General features: G+C 36.8%; 2 protein-coding genes and 1 long non-coding RNA gene across 5 annotated transcripts in view; 2 read left to right on the top strand and 1 right to left on the bottom strand.

The window, feature by feature from the left end:
- The window catches only part of LOC149784546 (uncharacterized), a 36037-nt gene extending 29179 nt beyond the window's left edge, over positions 1–6858 (bottom strand). Inside the window, exon 1 of the mRNA XM_089932631.1 lies at positions 6103–6858. Coding sequence (XP_089788757.1) covers positions 6103–6319 — 217 coding nt within the window. The 5' untranslated portion in view covers positions 6320–6858. The remainder of the gene's footprint in view (positions 1–6102) is intronic.
- LOC149784543 (large ribosomal subunit protein eL30-like) overlaps positions 1–25354 on the top strand; it is an 81470-nt gene that overhangs the window by 14075 nt on the left and 42041 nt on the right. The window lies entirely within an intron of this gene.
- Positions 15394–22810, top strand: LOC149784545 (uncharacterized). Of its 3 annotated transcripts, none has more exons than XR_016414156.1 (4): positions 15394–15498; positions 17378–17438; positions 18168–18222; positions 22479–22810. It is a non-coding gene; the product is annotated as an uncharacterized LOC149784545 (long non-coding RNA). The 3 variants fall into 3 exon arrangements; XR_016414157.1 differs by lacking the exon at positions 15394–15498 and adding an exon at positions 16486–16631; XR_016414158.1 differs by lacking the exon at positions 15394–15498 and adding an exon at positions 16742–16908.

Genomic DNA, 25354 nt, shown 5'->3' with positions numbered 1-25354 from the left:
ATTTCTTGCTGAAATGACCAAGTTTTTGGATAATATTCTATATATAGACATAAACAAAATTTCCTGTTGGTTCATTCTGTACACAGACGGCCCAGTTTGAATCCAATTATAAGAGTGAAAGAAGAGAAGAAAGTTTCATTTTGCTTGGAATATAGGTTTTACGCAATATTTCACGCGGAGGTACCAGTTCTATTCTTACGTGAAAGAGGTGAACACACTTATGAATAATTTATCTTTTATTTGTCTGACTGTATGGTACGCCAGGCCTGGCAAAGTACATGTATAAATATAACTAGTTCCTGTCAAACTCGTGTCCTTTGTCATTACAAATTAATTTTGTTCTTGGGTGGTGCGTTAAAGAATAGTACGAGTTTTACTATTGTTGATGCACTTCAACTAAGGCTCGTAATAGAGGATTTTCACACAGTTACCTACTCTGATTTTACTCTATATATAATTACATGAAAACGCGTTGAATAAGTGAACGAATGAAATGAATGAATACGTGAATGAGTAAATGTTTCATACAAAAGAAATACGCTTTTTTAAATAAACTTACAGACAAACAGAGATGATTACTTTCGTGTACACAGTTGAAGACAAAATATATTTTTCTCCTGCGACCATGCGATCAAAATGAAAGACTGACTTGAACACTTTACAAAAAAGGAAACATGTATATGTTTTCATTCAAACAGTTTTAACAAAATGAGGTACATTAATTTCATTCGACGTCAGTCATATTGAAAAAAAACGTATGAAAAATCATCGACCATTGATCTGATGAACGATGTGACATCTTGTAAAGAAAAAGTACGATGAATTTCGTTATGGTCAGTACTATTTCATGTTAAACATACTTAATATGAATGATTCGGGTAGAATGAATTCGTCAAACCATGTAATGGCCTCTTGGACAGATTTAACTACCCCCCATAAACAATGTAGTATTCTTCTCGATGAATTATCTCAAGCTGTGAAAACGGATTTTCATCTAGACTAAAGGAAAAATGTTATGACAAATCTTTGCATCGTTTTCGAACTGATGAATCATTGAACATGGTGGATCGGAATATACGTTGTTTATGAGAGAGAGAGAGAGAGAGAGAGAGAGAGAGAGAGAGAGAGAGAGATGTGCTAAATTATTATCTAATTACATGAACATATAACTTTCCCATGAAAACAGTTCAAAGAATTTTCATCAGTTTCTTTTTCCACGACGGCTGCACCAATTTAATTATAATCCTGTGCAATAAGATTTTTCTTATGCTTTATCTTTCTGTAAATAATTTAGACCAGGGGTGGGCAAACTACGGCCCGCCAAAGGATTTCATGAGGCCAGCCAAGGGTTTTCATGCGGCCTAGGAACAAATCATCATTCGCACTGACTCTTTTTATGTTACTCTGTTTATCAAATAAATGTGCTTCTTTTGAAGTTTAAGTTTAAGTTTTCAAATATTAATAACATATTAACAACTGAAAATTAATTAGATGTTATTTAGAAAAACCTTTTGTTTTTGCTATTTCAAATATTAATTATTTTACTTAATGAACTATGCGGCCCGCGACAAGGTGTAAATTTGTGTATGCGGCACTTTCACTGGAATGTTTGCCCACCTCTGATTTAGACTGTCATGAACACTCATAAATTCAGGCTCCAATTTCAAGACATTTTTACAATTAGAGGGTTTGCACAGAAAAAACAGACGAACAAACAAATAATATATGTAGTTAAGTGGGAAAGTCAATTGGTGGACATAATGAATGAAAGAATGAATCTACGAACAATAAAACGAACGTACAAAAAGAGAAAAGTACTACCTTTGTTGTGTTTTTTAACCTTAAGTGTTCTTTGTACACATTGATATAAGCAACATAATTCTAATTAAACCTTTGATGATTCTAACGTGATATGATAAAGAACGCGTCTTTAATTTTTTTTATAAAAATACCATTGGTAAATTAAAACTTCCATCCGACAAGAGTTGAATAGCCGCGTCTTGTATTGTTCGGCGAATACTATTGTGTGCTTTTTCGGTGTGGTTTACACAAATAACGGTATTTCATGCAAGTCAGCAAATGAGATAGCTCTATCTGTCCTTAACTGATCATGAAAGATATGAGTCGTGACAAATATAAAGACCTATTCATTGCTAAATTTAAGTTAGATGGTAATTTAAAAAGAATCTTATATCGAAGATGTCATAATTCAAACAATTCAAAATCATTATGGATTCTGTTTCTAAACTAAACGATGACACACACAGACACAAACGTGTATATATAAATGTTTTTGTTGGGTTTAACGCCATTTTCAGCACACGATAGGCTATACATGGCGGCCAGTATTACTGGTGGAGGAAGAACCCGGGAAATCCCCGGAAAGAACCACCGACCCTCGAGAAGCTACTGGCAAGCTTTCTCACATACCCACATTAGCCGAATCCGAGACTCAAACCCACGCAGACAGAGGTGAGATGGTAGTGATCCGTAATGGAGAGCGCTTTAGACCACTCGGCCACTCGGGGCCCCTGTATATATATATATATATATATATATATATATATATATATATATATATATATATATATATATATATATATATATATATACGTACGTACGTATGTATGTATATCACTAGATAAAATACATCCAATATTAAAGTCGGAAAAGAAAATTTTCTTTATATTACACTTGCTTCTGAATCAAAACTTCAACGACTAAACTCACTCGTATGTAAACGAGCCCCCCCCCCCCCATTTCAATCACAGTTATTGACTGCTCAGAAAAATAAAAGTGATTTGAGACTATGTTAGGGGATCTATTTTGCCCCATCTGACTACAGAAGGAAGACCAATGAGATGCAGCGAACTGGGTTTTTCACATCGTTGTTAAGGTGAGAAAAGAGGTTAACTTCATAAGGCCAAGCAAAATAACGTTTCCAGGTCCAATTGCTTCAGATTAGGTATGCAGTGTTTTAATATTATGTAAATTTAAAGTAATTTTTTAAAAACATTATATATATTTAATATGATTTTGTTTAAATTTAAATTTTTATTTCCCCATGGGGGAAAATTGTGCTAGGGTGAGCAAAGAGAAACAGGGAAGGTCGCCCGACCAAAAACGTATTTATTTGCCTGGACTGAAGAAAGAAAATCTTTGGCAAATAACAAATGTCGTGGGGTTTAACGCCATTTCTCATCAAAGAAGAAAGAACCCGGAAAATTCCCGGGAAGAACCACTGACCCACGGGAAACTACTTGCAAGCTTTCTCACATACCCACGCTGACTGAGCCTGCGACTCGAAACCACACAAACGTGTGAGATGTCGGTGATCTGTAATGGCGAACGCCATAGCCCACTCAACCAGCCAGGGCCCCTGTGCCCTATAGTAAATACAGTTTCTAGCTAATGTCAGGTTCACAAAATGCTTGGTTTATTGCTGACAAAAATCTTCTATGGCGCTTGTACTTTTTAACTCTAAGAAACTTTACACGCCGTGACATCAGTTCCTAAAAATTGTCACAATCAAGTGTCACATGGCAGATTACGAAATGTGAAAAATATTTACCAATAATTTTCTTTACTTCAACCTTAACTATATAAAACTATATATCATAGCGGATGCTCGTTGTTGTGTGACCTAGACATTATCGTCATCCGGGCGGATTAGCCCAAGGCAAAGTTGGTTTCACTGACTTAATCAGCTTGGGATACCGTGTGTGTGTGTGTGTGTGTGTGTGTGTGTGTGTGTGTGTGTGTGTGTATTTTAACGTAACTTGAGTTTTTTTAAAAGTCATATCGCTACAATGTTTTCAGTGTAGCAGTTTACAGTGTTGTCTAGCACTGGGGCATCATGCCGCAAATAAGTAGTATCATGTCCCAACCAGTCACATTATTCTGACCCCACGGCGACCAGTCCTAACACTAACCTCTTAATGCTGAGTGCCTAAGGAGGCAACTGTTTCTACCATTTTTATAAGTCTTTGGCGTGACTCGGCTGGAGTCCGAACCAGCGACCTCCGCATCCGGGGCCTAGTCTCTAACCACTAGGCCACCGGAGCGGTCCGGATACCATATAATGATGATAACAAACTTGCAACTTCTGATACAAACTACGAGAAAACAACAATATATTTAGAACTATAAAGTATAAATAATGTTATTAGTGAACAAGGAAACTATTTTAGTTTTATTTGCATCATGACTTTAGGAAAAGATCCATTTTTCAAGATAAATTAACATTTTTGACCAAATAAGCACAACCACCTGTATATTTGCCTCATCCTGTACTAAGACTGGCCAGCCTTCATTATTTTATTTTTTTTAAATTCCATGTCAAAGGATGTATTTAACATGAAAATATTCTTCAAATCATACATGTTATTAGAATACTTTTTCCGGATTTGCATTCCTTTGATTTTGCATGAAGTAGACGTATGCTTTGGTATGTATGAAAGAGCACGCTAGATCTATTTACTTCTTGTATACTGCAGCAGATACAACATCACTCAGAAGTAGTTGACCTTGACCAAAAATCCTATGACACTCAGGTTTGTACTGTAAACACACTTTTTAACTACGTGCATTATACATGTATCATCTGCACCAGTGGAACGAGAGAGAACGACACTTGCTATTTACTACAAGAATGAAACAACATATATGATCAGTTGGGACTACTTTTTGACGCGCGTAAGAAAACAAATGGCAAGGTGGTTGCGGCACCATTGTTATTCAAGGTCTTTTGTCGTTTTGTTTTTATTAGCGGCACCTTAAGCACAGTATTATCATGCAGAGAAAATATGAGCGAGTTGTTTTTTACTTTAGTCTTCAGCGTAGTGGCAACTTCTCGGTGCATATTCCATATCTTTCTAGTACAGTACATATGCAACAGGGTATTAACTACCCAGAACACATCAATACGAAGCTAACCACAGATTGCGTGTTGCGGCAGGAGCTGATCGCCAGTGATAGCATCGATTTCATAATTAGATTAAACAAGTACGAAATGCCATCATGGATAGCTCTTGTTTTGCACAAAGGGGGAGGGGCGTCTAAATGGATATGCTTAGCAATTTTTTTCTCCTAAACTTCAAGATGGAATAGTGTCTGTTTTTCACTTTGCGTGATTCTAATAAATGTGTAAATGTTGCAAGGAACCGTTGCTGATTTTTTAAAGTTCTATTTTTGCTTTTTTTTGTGGGGTTTCTGGTATAAACAAAACTGGATTGTGGCTGAAATATTTAGGCTTTGACGCATACAAGCGAAGTCATGTTTAGGATTCTTAAACTTAAAGGAGACTGGCATTTTTCAGGACAACCAACCTGCCACTTAGTGTTAACTCAGGACGTAATTTGAAATAAATTAATCACACGATTGAAGTTTCAAATTAAAATAGCTATTTTAACTAACCATATATGTAAAACTGACACCGTATTTATGAAAACGCTAAATTTGCAGTTCAATGAAATAGGTTGGCTCACTGAAATGGACAGATGGGCTAATGGTGGGGATGGAGGGGTGGACCATCTATATCTTTTAAACATTCATGTATACAACGTATTCAGCCTTCAGACAGTGCAATAACAGCAAATTACTAAAAGATATATATATATTATCGTTTGATAATTCCTTTTAATTTCCCTAAGTAGTTTTAATGAAAGGGGAGAGGAGATAAAATTACATTTTATCCTCTTTTCTGTCTTTACTATGTGTTAAGAAATCATATGTTCCAGTTCAGTGTTTTGGGGCCTTAGAGGAAAACTTCAGCTATTAGTTAAAACTTAGTTAATGGTCTAGTTGACTTATGCAGTGTGACAGTTTATATTAATGTCTAGCATTGGGGCATCATGCCGCAGACATGTAGCATGATGTCCCACCCAGTCACATTATCTTGACACCAGTCCTAACACTAACCTCTTAATGCTGAGCGCCAAGCGAGGCAGCTGTTAGTACCATTTTTGTAAGTCTTTGGTATGACTCGGCCGGGGATCGAACCCACGACCTCCCGCATCCGAGGCGGACGCTCTAACCACTAGGGTACCAGAGCGGTAGAGAGAGAGAGAGAGAGAGAGAGAGGAAGGTTCTAGTTTAACTTACCACCACTCGAGTATTTCTTGATCTGCTCGACGTCAAAGGAACACGTATAGCTGCTGTAACACGTCATTAGTAGCCCAGAATACTTGGTCGAGCCGTCGCTTTGCGTTGAGACATTCCAAAATGGCGTGAAGAATCCCGCCGTCAATGCCAGGAAGCCTATAATGGTTAACAGATATGCCAAACAGGCAATGAGGCAGTTATTCTTGAATAAAGTCATATTGACGTTGATTTCAACGCTAACGTTGGAAACTGCACGTAATGAAACAGATATTTGCGCCCAGAAAATCCAAGTCTTATCAAATTTGAACGTTAACTTGACGACTTAAATGGTTAATGCAACTCGAATGCAGACAAGAATGAAAACTTCAAGTACAATGTTACAAATCGGGTTCCCTTAAAGGCAAATAACGCTCTCCTTCCAGAAGAAAAAAACACACTGTGTTTGGTAAGTGTCAATAAATGGCGAGAGACTGCGAAATCGATTATGACAACCGACAAAATTTCCGGAATACAAATAAATGTGTACAGACTTGTTTCCGACTAAAACCTGCACTGCACTTTGCTTTGGATGTAAAACAAATTTCCTTTTATAGTGTGAAATGGAATAACTCCCGCAGTAAGTTTAATAGAAGTAATTGTCAAAACATATGCCTAATACGTCTAACTCCAAATTCGACCTAGAGCCGTCTGAAGGATAGAACAACGGTAGTTGGAAATATCAACACTACTTCGTTCTACGTGACTGAAGAGGCGATGAAAACATTATATGTAGTTGGAAATAGAATCAGTATTTCGCTCTACCTGATTGACGAAGTTATGGAACACGTGACATTATACTAATCTATTAGTGACAATTGCTATTAATATATACTATACTAATGGTTGAAAAATTAAAGGAATAGTCTATTTCTAATGAGATATGACAGGTTCATGCATATTAGGATTAGCAAGGTAGGATTTTAATAGGTGGAATAAATATACACATTGTTACTTGTCAAACCATAACATTTAACACCCGTAACATTGATTTCCTCTGTCTCGACCCTTATTGCAAGCTGATGGTTGATGCGGATGGGTGCATGTGCAAGGTGCATATTCCTACATAAATTACAATGATGTAATCCGCTCAAGGGTTTTATTGACTAAACGTCAAGTCAATTTCTTTGACTATTATTCACCACCACAACTAAAACCAGCACAAGGGGTTGGGGGTTGGGGGTTACATTTTGACCTTCATAACCGGCAAGGATGATGCAGGGAAAATGGTTTGAAAATTAGATTGTTGGGGGCTGGGAGCGGGAGAGAGGGGCGTTGAAGGCTTGGTGTTTTACTGACGAAATAAATCTAGTTAATTTTTCTTTCTTTTATGTTTTTATTTATTTGTCTTATTACAATAATGGGCTAAAAATCTCAACCTCATTAACTTCTTCATTGTTTGAAAGAAGCTTTATAATATCGGGCAAATCATTGTCGTAATATTGTTCATGACGGTAAATGTTCTTGAAAGGAAAAGGATGTTTTATTGCAGCTTATTAATTATAACTGAGGTTGAAAGAAATTAAACTTTAAGCACTGAGTAAGTCAATTTTACAAAGACTTTGGCTTGGTGTTGTTGTATTTAACTCCATATTTACCACATGGCAGATTATACATGGCGGCCATTATGTATTTGGTGGAGGAAGAACCCAGTAAAACTCCCGGAAGAACATCCCGACCCACTGAAAGACACATTTTCACATCCCTATTTTTCGCAGTCCCACGTGGAAAGAAACGAGGCGTGTGAGTGATCTGTAAGGGCTACCGCTTTAGACAACTCGGTCACCAGAGTCACCCTCTTCCAACTGCACAAATGTGTGTGTGTGTGTGTGATTAAGATTTTTAACGTAGCTTTAACAATTTTTCAGTCATATCGCTGCGATGTATACAGTGTGGCAGTTTATAGTGATGTCTAGCACTGGGACAGCATGCCGCAGACATGTAGCATGATGTCCCACACAGTCACATTATCCTGACACCAGGCCGACCAGTCCTAACACTAACCGTTTATTCTGAGCACCTAGTGAGGCAGCGAGGCAGCTGTTAGTACCATTTTTGTAAGTCTTTGTTATGACTCGACCGGGGATCGAACTCACGACCTCCCGCATCAGAGGCGGACGCTCTAACCACGAGGCCACCGGAGCGGTAGCACAAATATATACATGTACTTCTGATTGATCAGTAACCAGGACAACGTAGTTGATAAAAGGATGGATCGCAACAATAGTATGTATTACCGAAACATCCGTTGTTAATAGCGATGACGCTTCGTAAAACACAACAATGAATAGTTTCGTTTTGTTTTGCTTTCTAGATGTATTTATCCGTTTATCATTTGAACCGATTTATATGCTTGCACGATAGCCTTCGTATAGGGCCTATCTAACATTTGTCCAAGACTGTAAAAGGTTCCCGTGTTAGGACAGGTTGCCAGGTGATTTTGTTTAGGAATTATTGAACTGAAAACTTAATTATAGTATTTGTATTGAAAGACGTTTGATGCTACTAGAAGAGCTACCAATTGTCTGAACAAACAAGTTCATGCATGCTTAACAAAGGCTCAATACTGGCAAAATGCAAGAGACTCATATTTTTTTGGTTTCGTATTCATAATGACGAAATTGTTTTAGGTAATGTTGGCCAAAACGGGCGCACACGTACTAGCTCCCCACCCACCCTGGATTTCACCTCTATACCTGTTTTTGCCTACACCCATAAAACTTAATAGCTGACCACTACATGTGTACCGGCCTTCCCCGAAAATAATTCTGCGGGCGTCCCTGTTGACCGAGCGTTGAAAAAGAAGCACCTGACAGAGATATATGACTATTTTAAATACAAACTTTTTTCAATACTTACACTGCTGCTGTGCTTACTACTACTACTACAAGAACTACTACTACTACTGATTTTAGTACTACCATTACCACTCGCCACCACCGCCATAATCAGCGAATATTAATCCGAGTTTTATATACTAGACCGACAAGAAAGATGCATGGTAAATTGTCTCCAAATTTTTTAACTTTTTGCTCCATATTTCATTGAATGTTTGCCTAATATTGGCCTCGTACAACTTTACACAATTTGTATTCGGCGATAACTTTTTCTATTAGCAATCTGGTAGAAAAATGACAATGACAGTGGCGTGGCAAACCTCGAGGAGGGTGAGGGGCAAAATTCTCATTAAAACAATGTTTTTATTTAGGAGTCAACACAATTCTGTTTTGTAGAGGTGGGGCAGGCGCTGAATTTCTTGCTACGCCACTGGCCAGTTATAAGGTTTCTCCAGGACAACTACAGCTAACTTGTCGGAATGGGTTCATTTTTAGTAGAAGTAAACAATTTACGTTGCTCATTAGACAACAAGTTTGCACAAGTTATCTTCCGCGTTGAAAGTTCGTAAACATATGCAATTTCAGTGCAGTTCTTGAATAGACTACTTATATATCTCCTTCACGCTCTTCGTTATGGCTATATCATTTGGTCATTGTTTTTTTCATTGAAACTATCTAGGCAACTCGTCTCTGTGCAAAAATTATTTGGTCATTTTTCATTCATCGGGACTGTCTTGGTAACTTGTCCATTTCGCTATATTATTTGGCCATTACTCTTTCTTTGGGACTGTCTAGGTAACTTGTCCCTATGGCTATATCATTTACTCATTGTTCATTCATTGGCACTATCGACCGCTCCGATGGCCTAGTGGTTAGAACGTCTGCCTCTGATGCGGGAGATCGCGGGTTCGAACTCTACAGAGTCATACCAAAGACTTATAAAAATGGTACTAACAGCTGCCTCGCTAGGCGCTCAGCATTAAGAGGTTAGTGTTAGGACTGGTCGGTCTGGTGTCAGGATCACGTGACTGGGTGTGACATGATGCTACATTCCTGTGGCATGATGCCCCAGTCCTGGATATCACTATAAACTGCCACGCTGCAAGCATCGTAGCTATATGACTGACATTTTGTAAAGCTATATTAAAAATCCAACGCACACACACACACACACACACACACACACACACACACACACACACAAATTGGCACTTTCTATGTAATTCGTTGTTATGGCTCTATTATTTGGGCATTGTTCATTCATTGGGAAAATCTAGGTAACTGGTCTTTACGGCTTTATTATTTGTTCATTGTTCAATCATTGGCACTGTCTAGGTAACTCGTCCCAAATCTATATTATTTGGCCATTGTTAATTCATTGGGACGGTCTATGTAACTCGTCCCAGTATCTATATTATTTGTGCATTGTTCAATCATTGGGACTGTCTAGGTAACGCGTCCCAATATCTATATTATTTGTGCATTGTTCAATCATTGGGACTGTCTAGGTAAATCGTCCCAATAGCAATATTATTTGGCCATTGTTAATTCATTGGGACGGTCTAGGTAACTCGTCCCAATATCTATATTATTTGTGCATTGTTCAATCATTGGCACTGTCTAGTTAACTCGTCCCAATAGCTATATTATTTGTGCATTGTTCAATCATTGAGATTGTCTAGGTAACTCGTCCCAATAGCTATATTATTTGGCCATTGTTAATTCATTCTGACGGTCTAGGTAACTCGTCCCAATAGCTATATTATTTGGTCATTGTGAATTCACTGGGGCGGTCTAGGTAACTCGTCCCAATATCTATATTATTTGTGCATTGTTCAATCATTGGGACTGTCTAGTTAACTCGTCCCAATAGCTATATTATTTGGCCATTGTTAATTCATTGGGACTATCTAAATAACTCCTTTTATATTTTACTTTGTTTTAGCATAGTAAGTTTCCTTTAGTCTGCAACTAGTGGAGGTAGTCTTTATAAACTGGGATGAGCCCCAGGATCATGTCCATAAGACAAAGTCCTGAAAATCATAACAGCGCGCTTTATATAAAAATAAATAGTTTGAAATAATAAGGATTTTACCGTTTTATTTTATCTTTATGTTTTCCATACGTTTTGGGGATATTATATTTGACTTACTCGGTGTTTTAAAGCCAGGATTCTGATGATATGCCGCCAAACACTATACATACATACATACATACATACATACATACATACATACATACATACATACATACATTTAACTAAGAGATCATGAGACGTGTTTTGGAGCTGTGACAAGAAAATTAGTTCACTGTAATTCGTTTTATGGGTGGGGTGTTAACCATTGTAACGATGAAAAGAAACGGATTTACACATAGAATTCAGCTTAAATAAGATCACGAAACACACGAGTGACAATTTAGACTGAGATATTATCTCGTCACGGTGCCAAAAACATCCGTGCTTGCATTATTTGTAAAAGTAACTTAATACCATTGTGTACTATAAGCATACTATAAAAAATAATAGAATATAGACCCTACGTTAGTACGCAATTATGTACAAAGTGTTCCGTTATAGTGAACAAGGAAGTACATTATTATCTGGAATGAATGATCTATGTGTACTTCATTAATGGGAGTTATGGCCGTGTTGTGGATAATATGATGAACCAAAAGCAAATAGTATCACTGAACAACGCTGGCTAAGTCAATGTCGGACCTTTATATTATCATTTAACAATTCTGGCTCAATCAAAAGCAAGCCGACCGTTATATTAGTATTGAAAAACATCGGCTGAGTCAAAAGTCCGAGCGTTATCTTAGCATCTATCAACGCTAGTTCAGTCAAAAGTCCGGGCGTTATATTAGCATTTATCAATGCTAGTTCAGTCAAAAGTTCGAACGTTATCTTAGCATTGATCAACGCTAGTTCAGTCAAAAGTCTGACCTTCATATCAGTATTTAACAACACTGTCTCAGTTAAAATCTGACCTTTATAGATTAGCAATTGGCAACGATGGCTCAGTCAAAATCTGAACGTTTTATTAGCATTTAACAACGATGACTTGGGCAAAATCCGAGCATTATTTAGCACTTAACAATGCTGGCTCAGTCAAACGTCCGACCGTTCTCGTAGCATTTAACAATGCTGGCTCAGTCAAACGTCCGACCGTTCTCCTAGCATTTAGCAATGCTGTCTCAGTCAAACGTCCGACCGTTCTCCTATCATTTAACAATGCTGTCTCAGTCGAACGTCCGACCGTTCTCCTAGCACTTAACAATGCTGTCTCAGTCAAAAGTTTGACCTTTATATTAGCATTTAACTACATTGGTTCAATCAGAATGTCGGCAAAGATTTGGATTTACTTTATACTGATACAGGTCGCCAATGCTTATACGTTCTTTCCGAGAAAAAAAATAATTCTTACATATTTTGATTGGTACTTTTTGCAAAGTTAATCCTAGGTTGAAAAATATCAAAACAAGTTAGGACATATAAGGCTTAGCAACGGTTAACATTTTGGTCGTATTAAGAGTAACCCCGAATATCCGGGTTCTTTTTAAGAGTAAGCCTATATATCCGGGTTCTTTTTAAGAGCAAACCTATATATCCGGATTATTTTCAAGAGTACGCATATATATTCGGGTTCTTTTTAAGAGCAGGCTTACATACACTTCCATCGTCTCTCAAGACTAACCGGTGCCAAACAAAAATATCCGAGTTATTTTTAAGAGCAGGACTACGTATCGGGATTGTTTTTTAAGGTACAGATACATGTTTTGGCGTCAAACTTTGTTAACCCTCCTTATAAGTAATCTTCAATACCATTTACTGTTGGAGGTCTCGAGTGGCCGAGTGGTGTAAAGCGCTCACCGTTACGGATCACTACCATCTCACCTCTGTTTGCGTGAGTTCGAGTCTCAGGCTCCACTAACATTGGTACGTGAGAAAGCCTGCCAGTAACTTCTCGTGTGTCGGTGGTTCTTCCCGGGGTTTTCCAGGGTTCTTCATCCACCAATTATACTGGCCGCCAATAGCCTATATTGTGCTGAAATATGGAGTTAAACACTACTATAACAACAACAACAACAATCATTTACTCTTTATATTTTCTTTCATATTAGAAGTTTTATCTTTGCAAATTAATGTATGTCTCATGGACAGACGCCGTGTGCGACAATTCCGTCATGTACGACAAACGTTTGCAGTTGAATTCTGACATTTCCTTGATATTTATTGAGAATTTTATGCCAAAAGGAATAGTGATAACTACGGGAGAAAAGAGACTGTATTTGAAAGAAAACCCTTGATTGGCTCATTCGATAAGCGTGAAAGGTCGTGTTGGATCAGTTTTGAAAAGCAATTTACTCGCGTTCACAGTGATTGTTTAAGTAGATTCATTCATATTCGTGAGAAGAAAAGAAAAGGAAATCTGCAAATGCGGCCACAAGCGATAATCCACCACGCTCCTTTTTCGCCTTTGGCTTGCGACGATATATGTACGCTGACCGATTCAGACGACATATGTACCTTATGAGTCTAACAAAATAGTTCCACATATGTTGCACCTTTGCTTGTATTTTGTGATGAGTCAATTCGATATGTAAATTTACTGTAATTTTAAATAATAAAAAATGTTTGGTATCAGTATCTTTTCACGTAGATTGTTAATAAATAAACGTAACATGTTCATTTGAGAACTTAAGTTTTCAAATTCATCAATTTTGGAGTTATTTTTCTGCATATTGTTAAGATCCACAAATTTGGAGGTAAGTGGATCTTATTAATAGTCTGCCTTCATCAATTCCTAAATGGAAGTGATCAGTTTGGAAACAAAACTTTTGAAGTTTGACTGCACCAACTGTTTGCCGTGGATACAATTACGTGTTGTTTCACTAGACCTATGTCGCGATAGACTGGTCTGGAAAAGCCATATTTCCGGTCTGAAATTACATCAAATTGTTAAATTTGTTCGCCTCCAGAACCTTGTAAGCTCGTAAAAAATGTTAAGCGCCGAATTCAAACTTTGGCATATAACTATTTTAAAATAGCATGTTGAAAGTCAGATAAGTAAAATCTCTACCCTCATGCAAACATACACATACACACACAAACTCTGTGTGTGTGTGTGTGTGTGTGTGTGTGTGTGTGTGTGTGTGTCTAAACCGACTAATACTTAGCTTAATATAGCTATAATAATTATACAAATACAAAAGACAGTGTAAGGACTGCTGTCAAGGTGTATTTGTAGGTCTATAAGACCCCTCCTCCTCCTAAGTGTCCCGGGTCCACCAAAGCCTTAATCTAATTAAAAAGTAAAGAAGTACCGTGCTGCGGCAAAGAGTAATAAAGGTGTTGCACTTCCCGGAAGTAACTGGCCGTGGCGGCGTGAAGGTTCGAGGTTCCAAGTGGCGTTGTTCTTTACTGACACCTCTGCTTTGTTACAGATAAGTTTTTATGTAAGTCGCCCAATACGTACCATAGTACTTTATCACCGTACTGGTACTTCGGTAGTTTCCGCTAAGAAAGGAATGTAATCTTGTTACGAATTTAATGATATTTAACATCATGTTTTTTCTTGATAAATTGTATCAAAAAGTGATTAATTTTGTTACAAAGTTGAATTTGTCACAAATTGAATTTGAATATTACAAATATTATTATATGTATGATCCTTTAATCCCATGTTTGACGCATTACACGTATACCAACATAGTGACCAAATCAAATGTTGAGAAAGATACTCAGGCCTAATCAAACTTTTAGGAACAAATTCAGATTTAAACAATTAAATGTCATTTGCTAATTATTTGCCAACATATGTTAATGTGTTAAGTACATGTATTCTATTGTAAAACTGTGAATCGTCATACAGTTTTCAGGAGAGCGGTTGTTTTCTGTTTGAACATTACGCAGTTGTTCAATTCTACTAAATATTCCCACCGATGGCCTAACGGTTTGAGAGTCCGCCTCGGATGCACGAGGCTGCGGATTCGAACCCCAGCCGAGTCTTACCAAAGACTTATAAAAATGGTACTGGAAGGTGCCTGGCTTGGCTCTCAGCATTAAGAGGTTAGTGTCAGCACTAGTCGGCCATGTGTCAGGATAACGTGACTGGGTGGGACATGATGCTACATGTCTGCGGCATGATGCTCCAGTGCTACACCTCACTATAAACTGTCACACTGCAAACATCGTAGTGATATAACTGAAAAATTATTAAAGCTATGTTACAAATCCCAAACACACACACACACACAATATTATCTCGTGTGTTGAGAGTGTTTATGTTTACCAGCCCTCTCTGATAAGTATCTTGCCCTGGTGTTGACATCCCACTCAAAGTTTCCTTGCCTATTATATCAGTTGTAGGCTTCACTGTCAATACCTATTATTTTTATCACCAAGCGTTGTAATGTCGACACAGCGCCTTCCACAGGGTGTCAGCTATAGTGCAAGCTTAATCATCCTACGTTACAGTTTTTCGATTAACATATTCATGGAAAATTCATCTACAATAAGGTAATGACCAAGTAAATTTCACGGGGGGGGGGGGGGCTATGCTTTTCTTTTCAGCTGAGATATTTTATTTTGTTGTAAATCAAGATAATTATTATTTCCCCAATTAATACAATGGATATAATATGGTGTTCGTTTGCTACAACCAAAGTGTCCGGCTCCTGTCCCAGTACAGTATATTGCTGGTCCCTAATATAATTGCGATATACAGTATCGCCATTCTTGAGAAATATCGCGTTAAAATTATTTCTTGGTACCCGGCTCTAACACTGTACCGTCTTAACATGCAATTTTGTTTATAAAGTGTGCTAATTCAGATGATGATGAAAAGACAAGATTTGTTGCAAGTATTTTTGACGATGGTATGTCACATTGTTTGATTACCAAGTAAACAACCTTGTTTCGGCAGACGTGTTTTGAAAAAGTAAAAAAAAATTAAAACTGTTAAAAGGAAACATTATTCTCCCCTTTCACCTATAAATGACTAATTTTTACTTGTATCATGCTGTCTTTTGAATTTCCAGGAGACAGTTGTGAAATAATTGTGGTTTTTTTTCCACATTTATGGTAGACACATAGTTTTAACTAATTAATAAGGAATTTGTTACCATGCAAGAACAGCAATAAAAGCCTCAGCTGTTTTCATAAACATGATCCCGAAATGATAACAAACACAACCCCACATGAGTCGCTCATATATTTCGTAATGACATTATATATATATATATATATATATATATATATATATATATATATATATATATATATATATATATATATATATATATATATATATATATATATTCCTTTTCTGTTCCTGAATTAAATTAACTAATATAAAGAATGTTTTGCATGTAACGCAACATATCATTTACACAGCATTTATCTACGGTATTTTTTATTCAGAAGACTAAGATAAATGGTTTCAACTTTCTTGGAAATCTCATTTCAAACAGCTCAAGGTAACATTGGTGTGATCAGCTAGTCGTTATGTTTGATGCGTCTACCGGTGACCAAAATAGAGAATGAAACAAGATTAGTCATGTTTAGCCAGCTGTAACTTGGTTTGAAAGCAATAATTGTGTTTGGTCTTAAGTAACAGTTAAGAATTGACACTGATGGGAATCCCAAAACAGGTTTGTACAAGTTTGTTTTCTAGACATTGAACTCCGAAATAGATTAAATGGAGCAATTTTATCAAAATATTTTGGACACTTAATCACAAGTAAACCATATTAGTCTGACATGGAAGTTTCTGAAACAAGCCCATCAGAACCGCATCAAAAAGTCTGGCCATACATTGCTTACCCAAATCCAGTTTTCATGTTCTTTATCGAGGACAATTTTACCGCCATAGACGCCTGGTGACCATTCTGGCAAGATCTTGATCCTGAATCTCAGTCATCGTGTCAGGTGAGGTGTCTAGATTCCAAATGGTGGTACTGATGTAGCAGTGATGCAGTAACTCTGAACCGACGGGACACTTGCTGCTATCCTGTACATCTAACACACACACACACACACACACACACACACACACACACACACCTACCTACCTACCTACATACATACATACGTACGTACATGCGTACATGCGTACGTCCGTGTGTGCGTGCGTGCGTACATGCGTCCGTGCGTGCGTGTGTGCACACACATGCATGCATACATACATATATACATCTGTACTGACGACGACGTTCCATATTTTTTTAAGGTTTCATTTGAGTCTTCAGATTTCTCTTGAGTTCATGAAGAAAAAAAATAGTATGTATAGTGTAATCAAAAAGAATTTCCCACATTGATGTATTTTCCTGTCCTAACCGTAAAGTATTTCAGAGAATACAAAAAGCAATTTAATTCATCTTCACTTTCTTTTCCTTAGGCTTCAGGCCGGGGATCAAAATGGCACAATCTGGTCCGATTTTCAATTTACGATGAATAAGGTACAATATTTTCAAGAAAGTAGTAGCACATATATATAAAGTTACATGGTACAGCCTTTGAGGAAATATGTTGTTATCCTAAGACAGGCGAAATTATTGTATTGTTGTATGTACCTTTTTTCATCTTTATCTGCTTAGATTATAAGTAACCACTTCTTTCATCAATATTAACGTCAACATCGTCGTTCGCCTGCAATATCTGCATCTCTACACCTGTATGTGAAATATAATAACATTATTCAAGTTCCTAATAATCATTCTCTTCAAGTGTCTTTATATAATTAATACCATAGTAACGAGATAAAACCTTGTATTCCAGTGGCAGATCGGTGGATAGAAGGTAGAGGTCAAACCATACTTTATTTGAAGTCCTAAGTTCATTTTTAAATTCATTTCTTTTTCTTCTACGTCCTTGCCCGTGACTTGTTAACATTAATATTTGACAAAGATGTGCTTTCCAAATTGTATTCTGACTGAAAAAAGGTTTTGATTACGTTAATATTAATTTGGGTTATATTTTAGTTGTATTTTTTACGTTTTATTTCGTATATAATAGTGCACTGACTATTCAGAGGTTGAATTTAAATTGTGTGAGGTCGTTGGGCCATGTACAGATATCTTAGTAAACGGAAAATACCACATTAAGCTATTTCATACGCCTTTCTTTCAGTTGCTGTTTGTTTATGTAAACACGTTTTACCTGTATAGATTAATGATTATTTATTTCAGGGAAGGTCTACTGGCAAAATAAGTGGGCGTTGTTCTCCGTTCGCTCGCCTTTGAAGTAAGTCAGATCGATTTTCAACTATTTGCAAATCACCCCATTCTGGCCTTTTCTTTAACTGAATATTTGCATAGCTTTGAAATTTATTAGTGTTGATTTTACACCCCGAAATATCGTCAGAGGTTTAATCGTTTGAAAAGCTTTAGTGAAGGTCTTCTGTTCGGTTGTACTAGGCGGATCACGTGATACATATATGACTGCTCCATGAGCACGATGTTATGGAAAGGGATTACGGCATTAATTATGTGCATGTATTTTAATTCCATGCATGTATCTTCTTCTTCTTGTATTATTATTATTATTATTATTATTATATGTTGTTTATTTCTTTTTGCATTACTCTGTTTGAATTTACTGGTTGTTCCGTGTTGTATATTCTATTTTGGATTATTATATTTTGGATTACTCTATTTTGAATTTGTATATGTGTAGGATGCACATTCTAAAATGCATCTTTGCATCCGCCAACATTTATTACTAAGTGTGCTAGGTATGGCTGATAAATAAGTAATTTTACAGTGCCGGTCCGTGTTTGCACAAATACCTTTCACTCTAATACACCTGTCATGACTTCCCTCTAGTACATAGGCATACTTTCGATGTTGAACTTCCAAAGTATCCTTTTTAGGTCAATTGCCCCACTATTTTCGACCGATGTACAATGCACTACACTATTGGTTAGTTGGCACGACTCACTAAGGAAGGCAACTCATGAAATCCATTAGATGTCGTTTGGACAAAGTACCAATATATCTGTTCGATCCGCCATAATGTAGATAGAGTTATCTTATCGTAGCATTGGCTAGCGAGGATGTGTCTCGGAAGGAACGTATTATTTGTTGAATAATAACACAATATACATGCTTTCTTCTTTCGGAGTATCTGTTAATTTGTTTTAAGGAATGCTCCTTAACGTAAAGAAGTGAGAAGAAAACCTCTTTTCACATTCAGCGTTCACCAGCCCGACTATAATCTCCTGTTTTAAAAAGTCACTGCACTCCCGAATCTTCCAAGTGAACTCTCTCTCTCTCTCTCTCTCTCTCTCTCTCTCTCTCTCTCTCTCTCTTGTTGTTTACAGCCAGCGGCTTCCCGTGGGTCTATGGTTCTTACTGGGGTTTTCCTGGGTTCTTCCTAGTTATACTGTGTATAGTCCATATTGAAACGAAAAGTAGGGTTACACTCCAAAACAACAACACTTTATCTTTACACATTGTGGCGTGGCTGATGAGTGGCCTAAGGCGTTCTCCTTTTCAGATCACTGACATCTCACCTCTGTCTGCATGGGTTAGAGTCTTTTACTCTGCAAATGTGGGTATGTGAGGAAGCTTGCCAGTTCCGGTTCTTCTTCCACCAGATATACTGATAGCCATGTATCATCTGCATTAAACCCACATCAACAACATGTTGTGAACTTAGACACAAGGACACAGTGATCCCATTCAAGAGTGCTCTCAAAACTCACTTATTTCGACTGCAAGAACAAACTTAAAGCCCTAATAATGTTTCCTACCTTAAATATTTTCCGCATGTTTTTTATGTTTTCTAATTTCATGGTGTTTGTTTTTGTAATCATATCATTATATATGTTTTATCTTATAGGTGTTGTCTAATGTTGTAAAGCGCTTAGAGCTTCTAAAGATTATGCGCTGTACAAAGTCCTCATTATTATTATTATTATTATTACGACTATATACCCGATTCGAGACACAGAAAAACTGCCTGTCTTTTGTTTAACCATTTCGTAACGACCCGTCCGAGGTAAATTCAAAGGCAATTCTACCACCAGGCCGACCAGGTAGAGACTCCTATGTTTGTTTTGCAATAAGTCAGTGATGGCACGACCAGCTTGGAAGTAACTTCGGGCTTTGCGGGATGGAAACCCGAGAGTACTTGTACTTGCTTATCAGTATATGAATATATAGGTTACGAATTATGCATATTTATTCATTGTTAAACGTATACACATATAATTAGGTATTTATATATTTGTATGTATCTTGTTATAATTCGTAGGGTAGGAAATTATACTGGTTGCTATTGATGATGATAGTTACTCTGCCGAGGACTTAACAATTAGGTATGTGTATGCGTGTATTAGAATTCGATGATAATATTGTTATTGCATAATTATTATAGAACAATGCCTGTATGGAATATTTATATGTGAGTGCATGACTGGACCAGTCAATTTATTTGCCATTATTCTGATGAAAGGTCTGTGAGAGTGTGGTTAATTCTCTTGAGATTAGAGCAAGGAGACGAGAATACACGTACCTTCTAATTCCACATGAAGCTTTGGGGGTGTTAGAGGCGACTTCCAAGGATCGAAGACGAGGAAAGAGACATGGAGAGTACGTGGGAGACGCTATTGTGACGTTAGCAGTTTGTGTGGAGGCGCAATACCTGAAGGTGTACGTGATAGAGAGTACCAGAAGTGTCGGAAGGACGGATCTGGAAGTGCCAGGAGAGGGTGAAGACAAGGACACCGGAAGTACCAAAGAGAAACCAGAAGCGAACAGTGATTGACAGATGAGTAACAGAGACAACACTGAAAGGAAACACTCACTTAAGACCTTTAATTTTATCTGATGAAATAGTATTGGAAAATATGAATAGGTCATTAATTGTATTAGGAAAAAAATTGCGATTGAGAAATGTATCGCTGAAGTTATTGAACATGCGACATGAAAAAAACTGCAATTGCTTCAATGATTGGTTTTTGGTGTTTGCGGCACAGCAGCACAAAACAGTTATCTAGCTCCGAAGCAGTTGGAGCAATGTGCCTTGCCCAAAGACACACCACCTTAGCAGACCCTGATTGATCAGATGGTAGGATTCCAACTTGCACCCTTAAGTCGCGAGTCTAGCATGCTAATCACTTAGCTGCTGCGGTTTCTGATTCGAGTAATCGCATCTTATGACACGCAGCAGGGGCCCCGAGTGGCCGAGTAGTCTAAAACGCTCACCGTTATGGATCATTGCCATCTCACCTCTTTCTGCATGGGTTCGAGTCTCAAGTTCGGCCAATGTGGGTATGTGAGAAAGCTTGCCAGCAGAATCTCGTGGGTCGGTTGTTCTTTCAGGGGTTTTCCAGGATTCTTCCTCCACCATTTATACTGGCCGCCATGTATAGCCTATCGTGTGCTGAAAAATGGCGTTAAACTCTACAACAACAACGACAAGCAGCACGGCACACAGGACATATTCTACGTCCGTGAGAAAAGATAAGACGCTCTGACCATGTGAAGTTGTGCATATTTTTTTCGGGTGGTGGTGGTAGAAGGTGGTACAGTAGTGTGGTACAAGTAAATTCGGCGACTAAATCAATTGAAAATATTTTTCTCATAGATAGCAATATCAATCCCATGTCAGCTTCCTTTACATAAACCAAAAGATCTTTACCGTGTTCAAGTTGCTGACACCCCTTTTTGTTCATGCGATGGGATCGAACCCTCCATGCACTGTTTCATATTCTGTCCCAAGTAAAATAGAAAACGAGCTGAGCTGACGAGAAATGTACTTTCAATGTCATATGCAACTATTAACTTTACTGCTTTGGGGAAAGGGCGATGCGAATGAAAAATATAGAAGTTTGTATCATGTATGCAAATATATAACTGCTCATGGACGATTTCAATAGCGTGCTCAAATCGTGATTAATGTCATTGTGCCTCTCTCTCTCTCTCCAACCAATTGTTTTTCATTATTATTTTGTCATGTTGAATATGTGGCAATCCTTGTGTCATGCAGGGAGAGGGCTATTTCAGTTGTTAGGACTTGTGCCCAGTCGCATTGTATCCTACTGTGACAATAAAATATGCTTTATACAAACCAAAAGGAAACCCAACAAAATTCGCAATCAGAGTATTAAACTGAAACTTAAATATTGTAATGTAGGTATAAAATTTTGAAACTGATTTTTTTCTAAATAAATTGTATTATTTCTCTCCATTATTTAAAGTTGCCTACTATATCAATTGTATTCCCGTACGCAACATGAAAAAAAACAAAAACAGTATGAGCCATTTGTCAGTTTCGAATTAAATCAATGCCTACCACAAAACAAGAGACAAACAGATCCGTGAACTCGATATACATGAGAAATCTGATTGGATAAACCACAATATATTTTTATTTAAGTGTCTTAAAGATACCGATCTTGAAAGGTTTCAACATGGATGATAAACTAGTCAAAATGGCGTATAAATATTTGTCAAGGTTACGGTTGCTAAGATCTCCAAATTCTTGTATTTCAGATGCTGTAAGGTATGTTGATGCATCATTGATCAGCAAAATTCTTCCTCTAGACAACTTGGTTATTCCAGTGGAATTGGATACTGCGCTTTGTCATTCAAGACAGAGTCACCTCTATCTTAAGTCTATGGATTTCAACAAATCAATGCAAATGCATTGAGCAAACACAAAAATAGAAAATGATTGATATAAAACACGTATCAGTTTGTTCGTTGTATATATATATATATATATATATATATATATATATATATATATATATATATATATATATATATATATGGATCATGCTTGTTAAAATTGATGCCATGACAGTGGTATCTATCTACTCACAACTGAATTCTATATGAAAATAAAGATAAGACAACACTCACAATCTCATCAGACGTGATGAATTTTTTCTATCTTAGATGACTCAACATTTTTCTCTGTTCTTCATTCTTTTTGGACGGATGGCTTTCATTCTTGTTTTTGACCTGTTTTCAATACACATCATGTATCGTGTGTTAGAGCGACGAACAATTTTCTTTGTTGTTCAGAAATAGAAAAATCAAACGATACACATTATGACATCATATATGTCATTTTTATCTTAACAAGCAATTTCGTGTTTAGTGAAGTTTACCCACGTTCTGTCGATGTCAATTAATGGTACACCGAATATTTTCAAGGTTTTATCTGATTGCATAAATTTCCTTAATTTTTTTAAAATTCACTTCTTTTCATGATAATTAAGTTCTCACCGTGGTACCTTGGCCTCTTGTATATTTTCATGCGTCTTTAAAAGGCTTGAGAAGAAAAAAACATTTCGAACATACCTGAGAGCAATAAATTACAGGAGCTGAAATTCAGCATTGGTAGTAGTACAATATAAGACGTAATGCGCAAAAAATTGCAAATGGTCTAAGACATGCATATTTCCAACTTAACGAATTTAGAAAAACTATAACATGCCGTTAGCTTAAGTTCGAGTCATTAATTTCTCATGTTTTACTGACCGTACACATTATTCATGCAAATTAAGAAATGCTTATGCCTTATCCGATATTGACCAAATCTGGGTTCAACAAATCGTCTGCTTTTAATTTTAAAAAATTTTAAAAAAAGTTTTTTTTATTCTTTTGTATTATTTTCTTTTATTTTATTTTATTTTATTTTTTGTTGTCTCGCAACATCGACTTACGATTTTTCTCATACTCACCGACATTGGGTCACAGAAAGAGGTACCATAAAATTCAAGCGGGAAAATCGGCATCAAGATTTGGTTGATAATCTTTCGCTGACCTGGCCGTATGGCCAAGTCAGCTTTTCACATGGCCCTTCATCTGTCACGTAACACCTGGCCAAATGGCCAAGCGAATTATAACATGGCCTTTCGTCCATCGTACATTCTCCGTCATCCGTTATTCCTTCACAGTTGCTTTTCTCAGAAAATGTACAGCAGAATGTTGCACAAAAAAAAATAATAAAAAAAATACTGACATTAATTACTTTCCTGATACAGATGTTCCCGATCCTCTTTGAAATATGGCAGTTACTACTAAAAATATAAAATCTTTTACAATTCTCACAAACCATTTAACAGAATTTGATGCGAAAGAAATCATCGTGGCTTCAATAATTTTAAAAATTTGTGCTAATTATGTTGGTGTGCCATTAACGATGACTGCCTTTTAAAACAGACTTTAAAAAAAAGGACTTATTAGAATTTGATAGAATCGGACCATCCCTGATAGAAAGGGTCATGTCTTAAAGGTTTTCCAGTATAGGACTAATGATAATAATTGGAGATATCATATGAATGAAGAAAAACAACCGGAAAACCCTTGAAACACTTGTTTTCGTATAAAATTAAATCAACAGCATTGGACGAAAGCATCCTACTGACCATGATTTCGTGCCCATCTGTTCTTGTGATTAGTTGCTGTGCTGATGTCAACAAAGTGAAAGATGTCATCCTTTTTGTGTTTTTATGTCTGATAAATGTTTGTAGTGTTATTTCCTATACACATTTACTGAAAATCCACGCACACATTTATGTTACAAAGTTCGCAAATTGACCAAGGGAGACAACTTGAAAATGACCTAACTTTGAGCGAGACAATTTTTCTAGTTGCCTCCCTTGATCCACTAAGACTTCTTTTTTAAATTACGAATCGGGGCTCTTGCCAGCGATTAGGAGGAGATAGGTTGAGTACTTTTTGTAAGTACAACAACACTTGAATGACTACTAGAATATCGTGCTGAGGGAAAAGGAGGTTACGATGACAACGATGAAACTATTTTAATGTTAGAATAATATAAACAGAAAAACAAAAAGCATAAATCCTAACAGATTTTGTAAACCTGGAAATTCATCCAGGTTTTAACTAGATTTAGGTACTCGTAAACGTGTTAATTGATTGTAAAGGAAAGTTTACCGAGTAAGTAGAATGTATGTTATTTTAATATATTACCGCAAGGACGAAAGCAAGTCCCACAAATCTAAAAATATAAGACAATTTTACTATTGTAACTCACAACTAAAATTAATTTCCCTATCTCATATTTTTGAACAAAATTAGCGAGTTAAAAATTACCAGTTCCGAACGCATTTTTGTCTTTATTTTAAATAAAAGGATCAAACTTTGATAGATGGCCTATTTTCACGTTCCTCTTTTGTATAAACTTATAGCTTTGAAATAATCTAATGATTCCTATGGATCTGCTCATACTTTACATAGAGCGAAATCATACAGTAAAAACAAATGTCAACAGAGCTATTTTAACTGTCAACGCTATCTAGATTTATTTTAATCAGTATCGCTGTCCCAAAACTTATTGTTAAATTTCGGAACTTCTATATACCGATATAGCCGTTAATTGCATTGGCATAAAA

Source organism: Sinohyriopsis cumingii, chromosome 14 (assembly GCF_028554795.1).
Source record: "Sinohyriopsis cumingii isolate HCF-2022 chromosome 14, ASM2855479v2, whole genome shotgun sequence".
Lineage (NCBI taxonomy): Eukaryota > Metazoa > Mollusca > Bivalvia > Unionida > Unionidae > Sinohyriopsis > Sinohyriopsis cumingii.
Note: the sequence above shows the minus strand (reverse complement) of the source record. Positions and strands in the feature narration are given on the sequence as shown.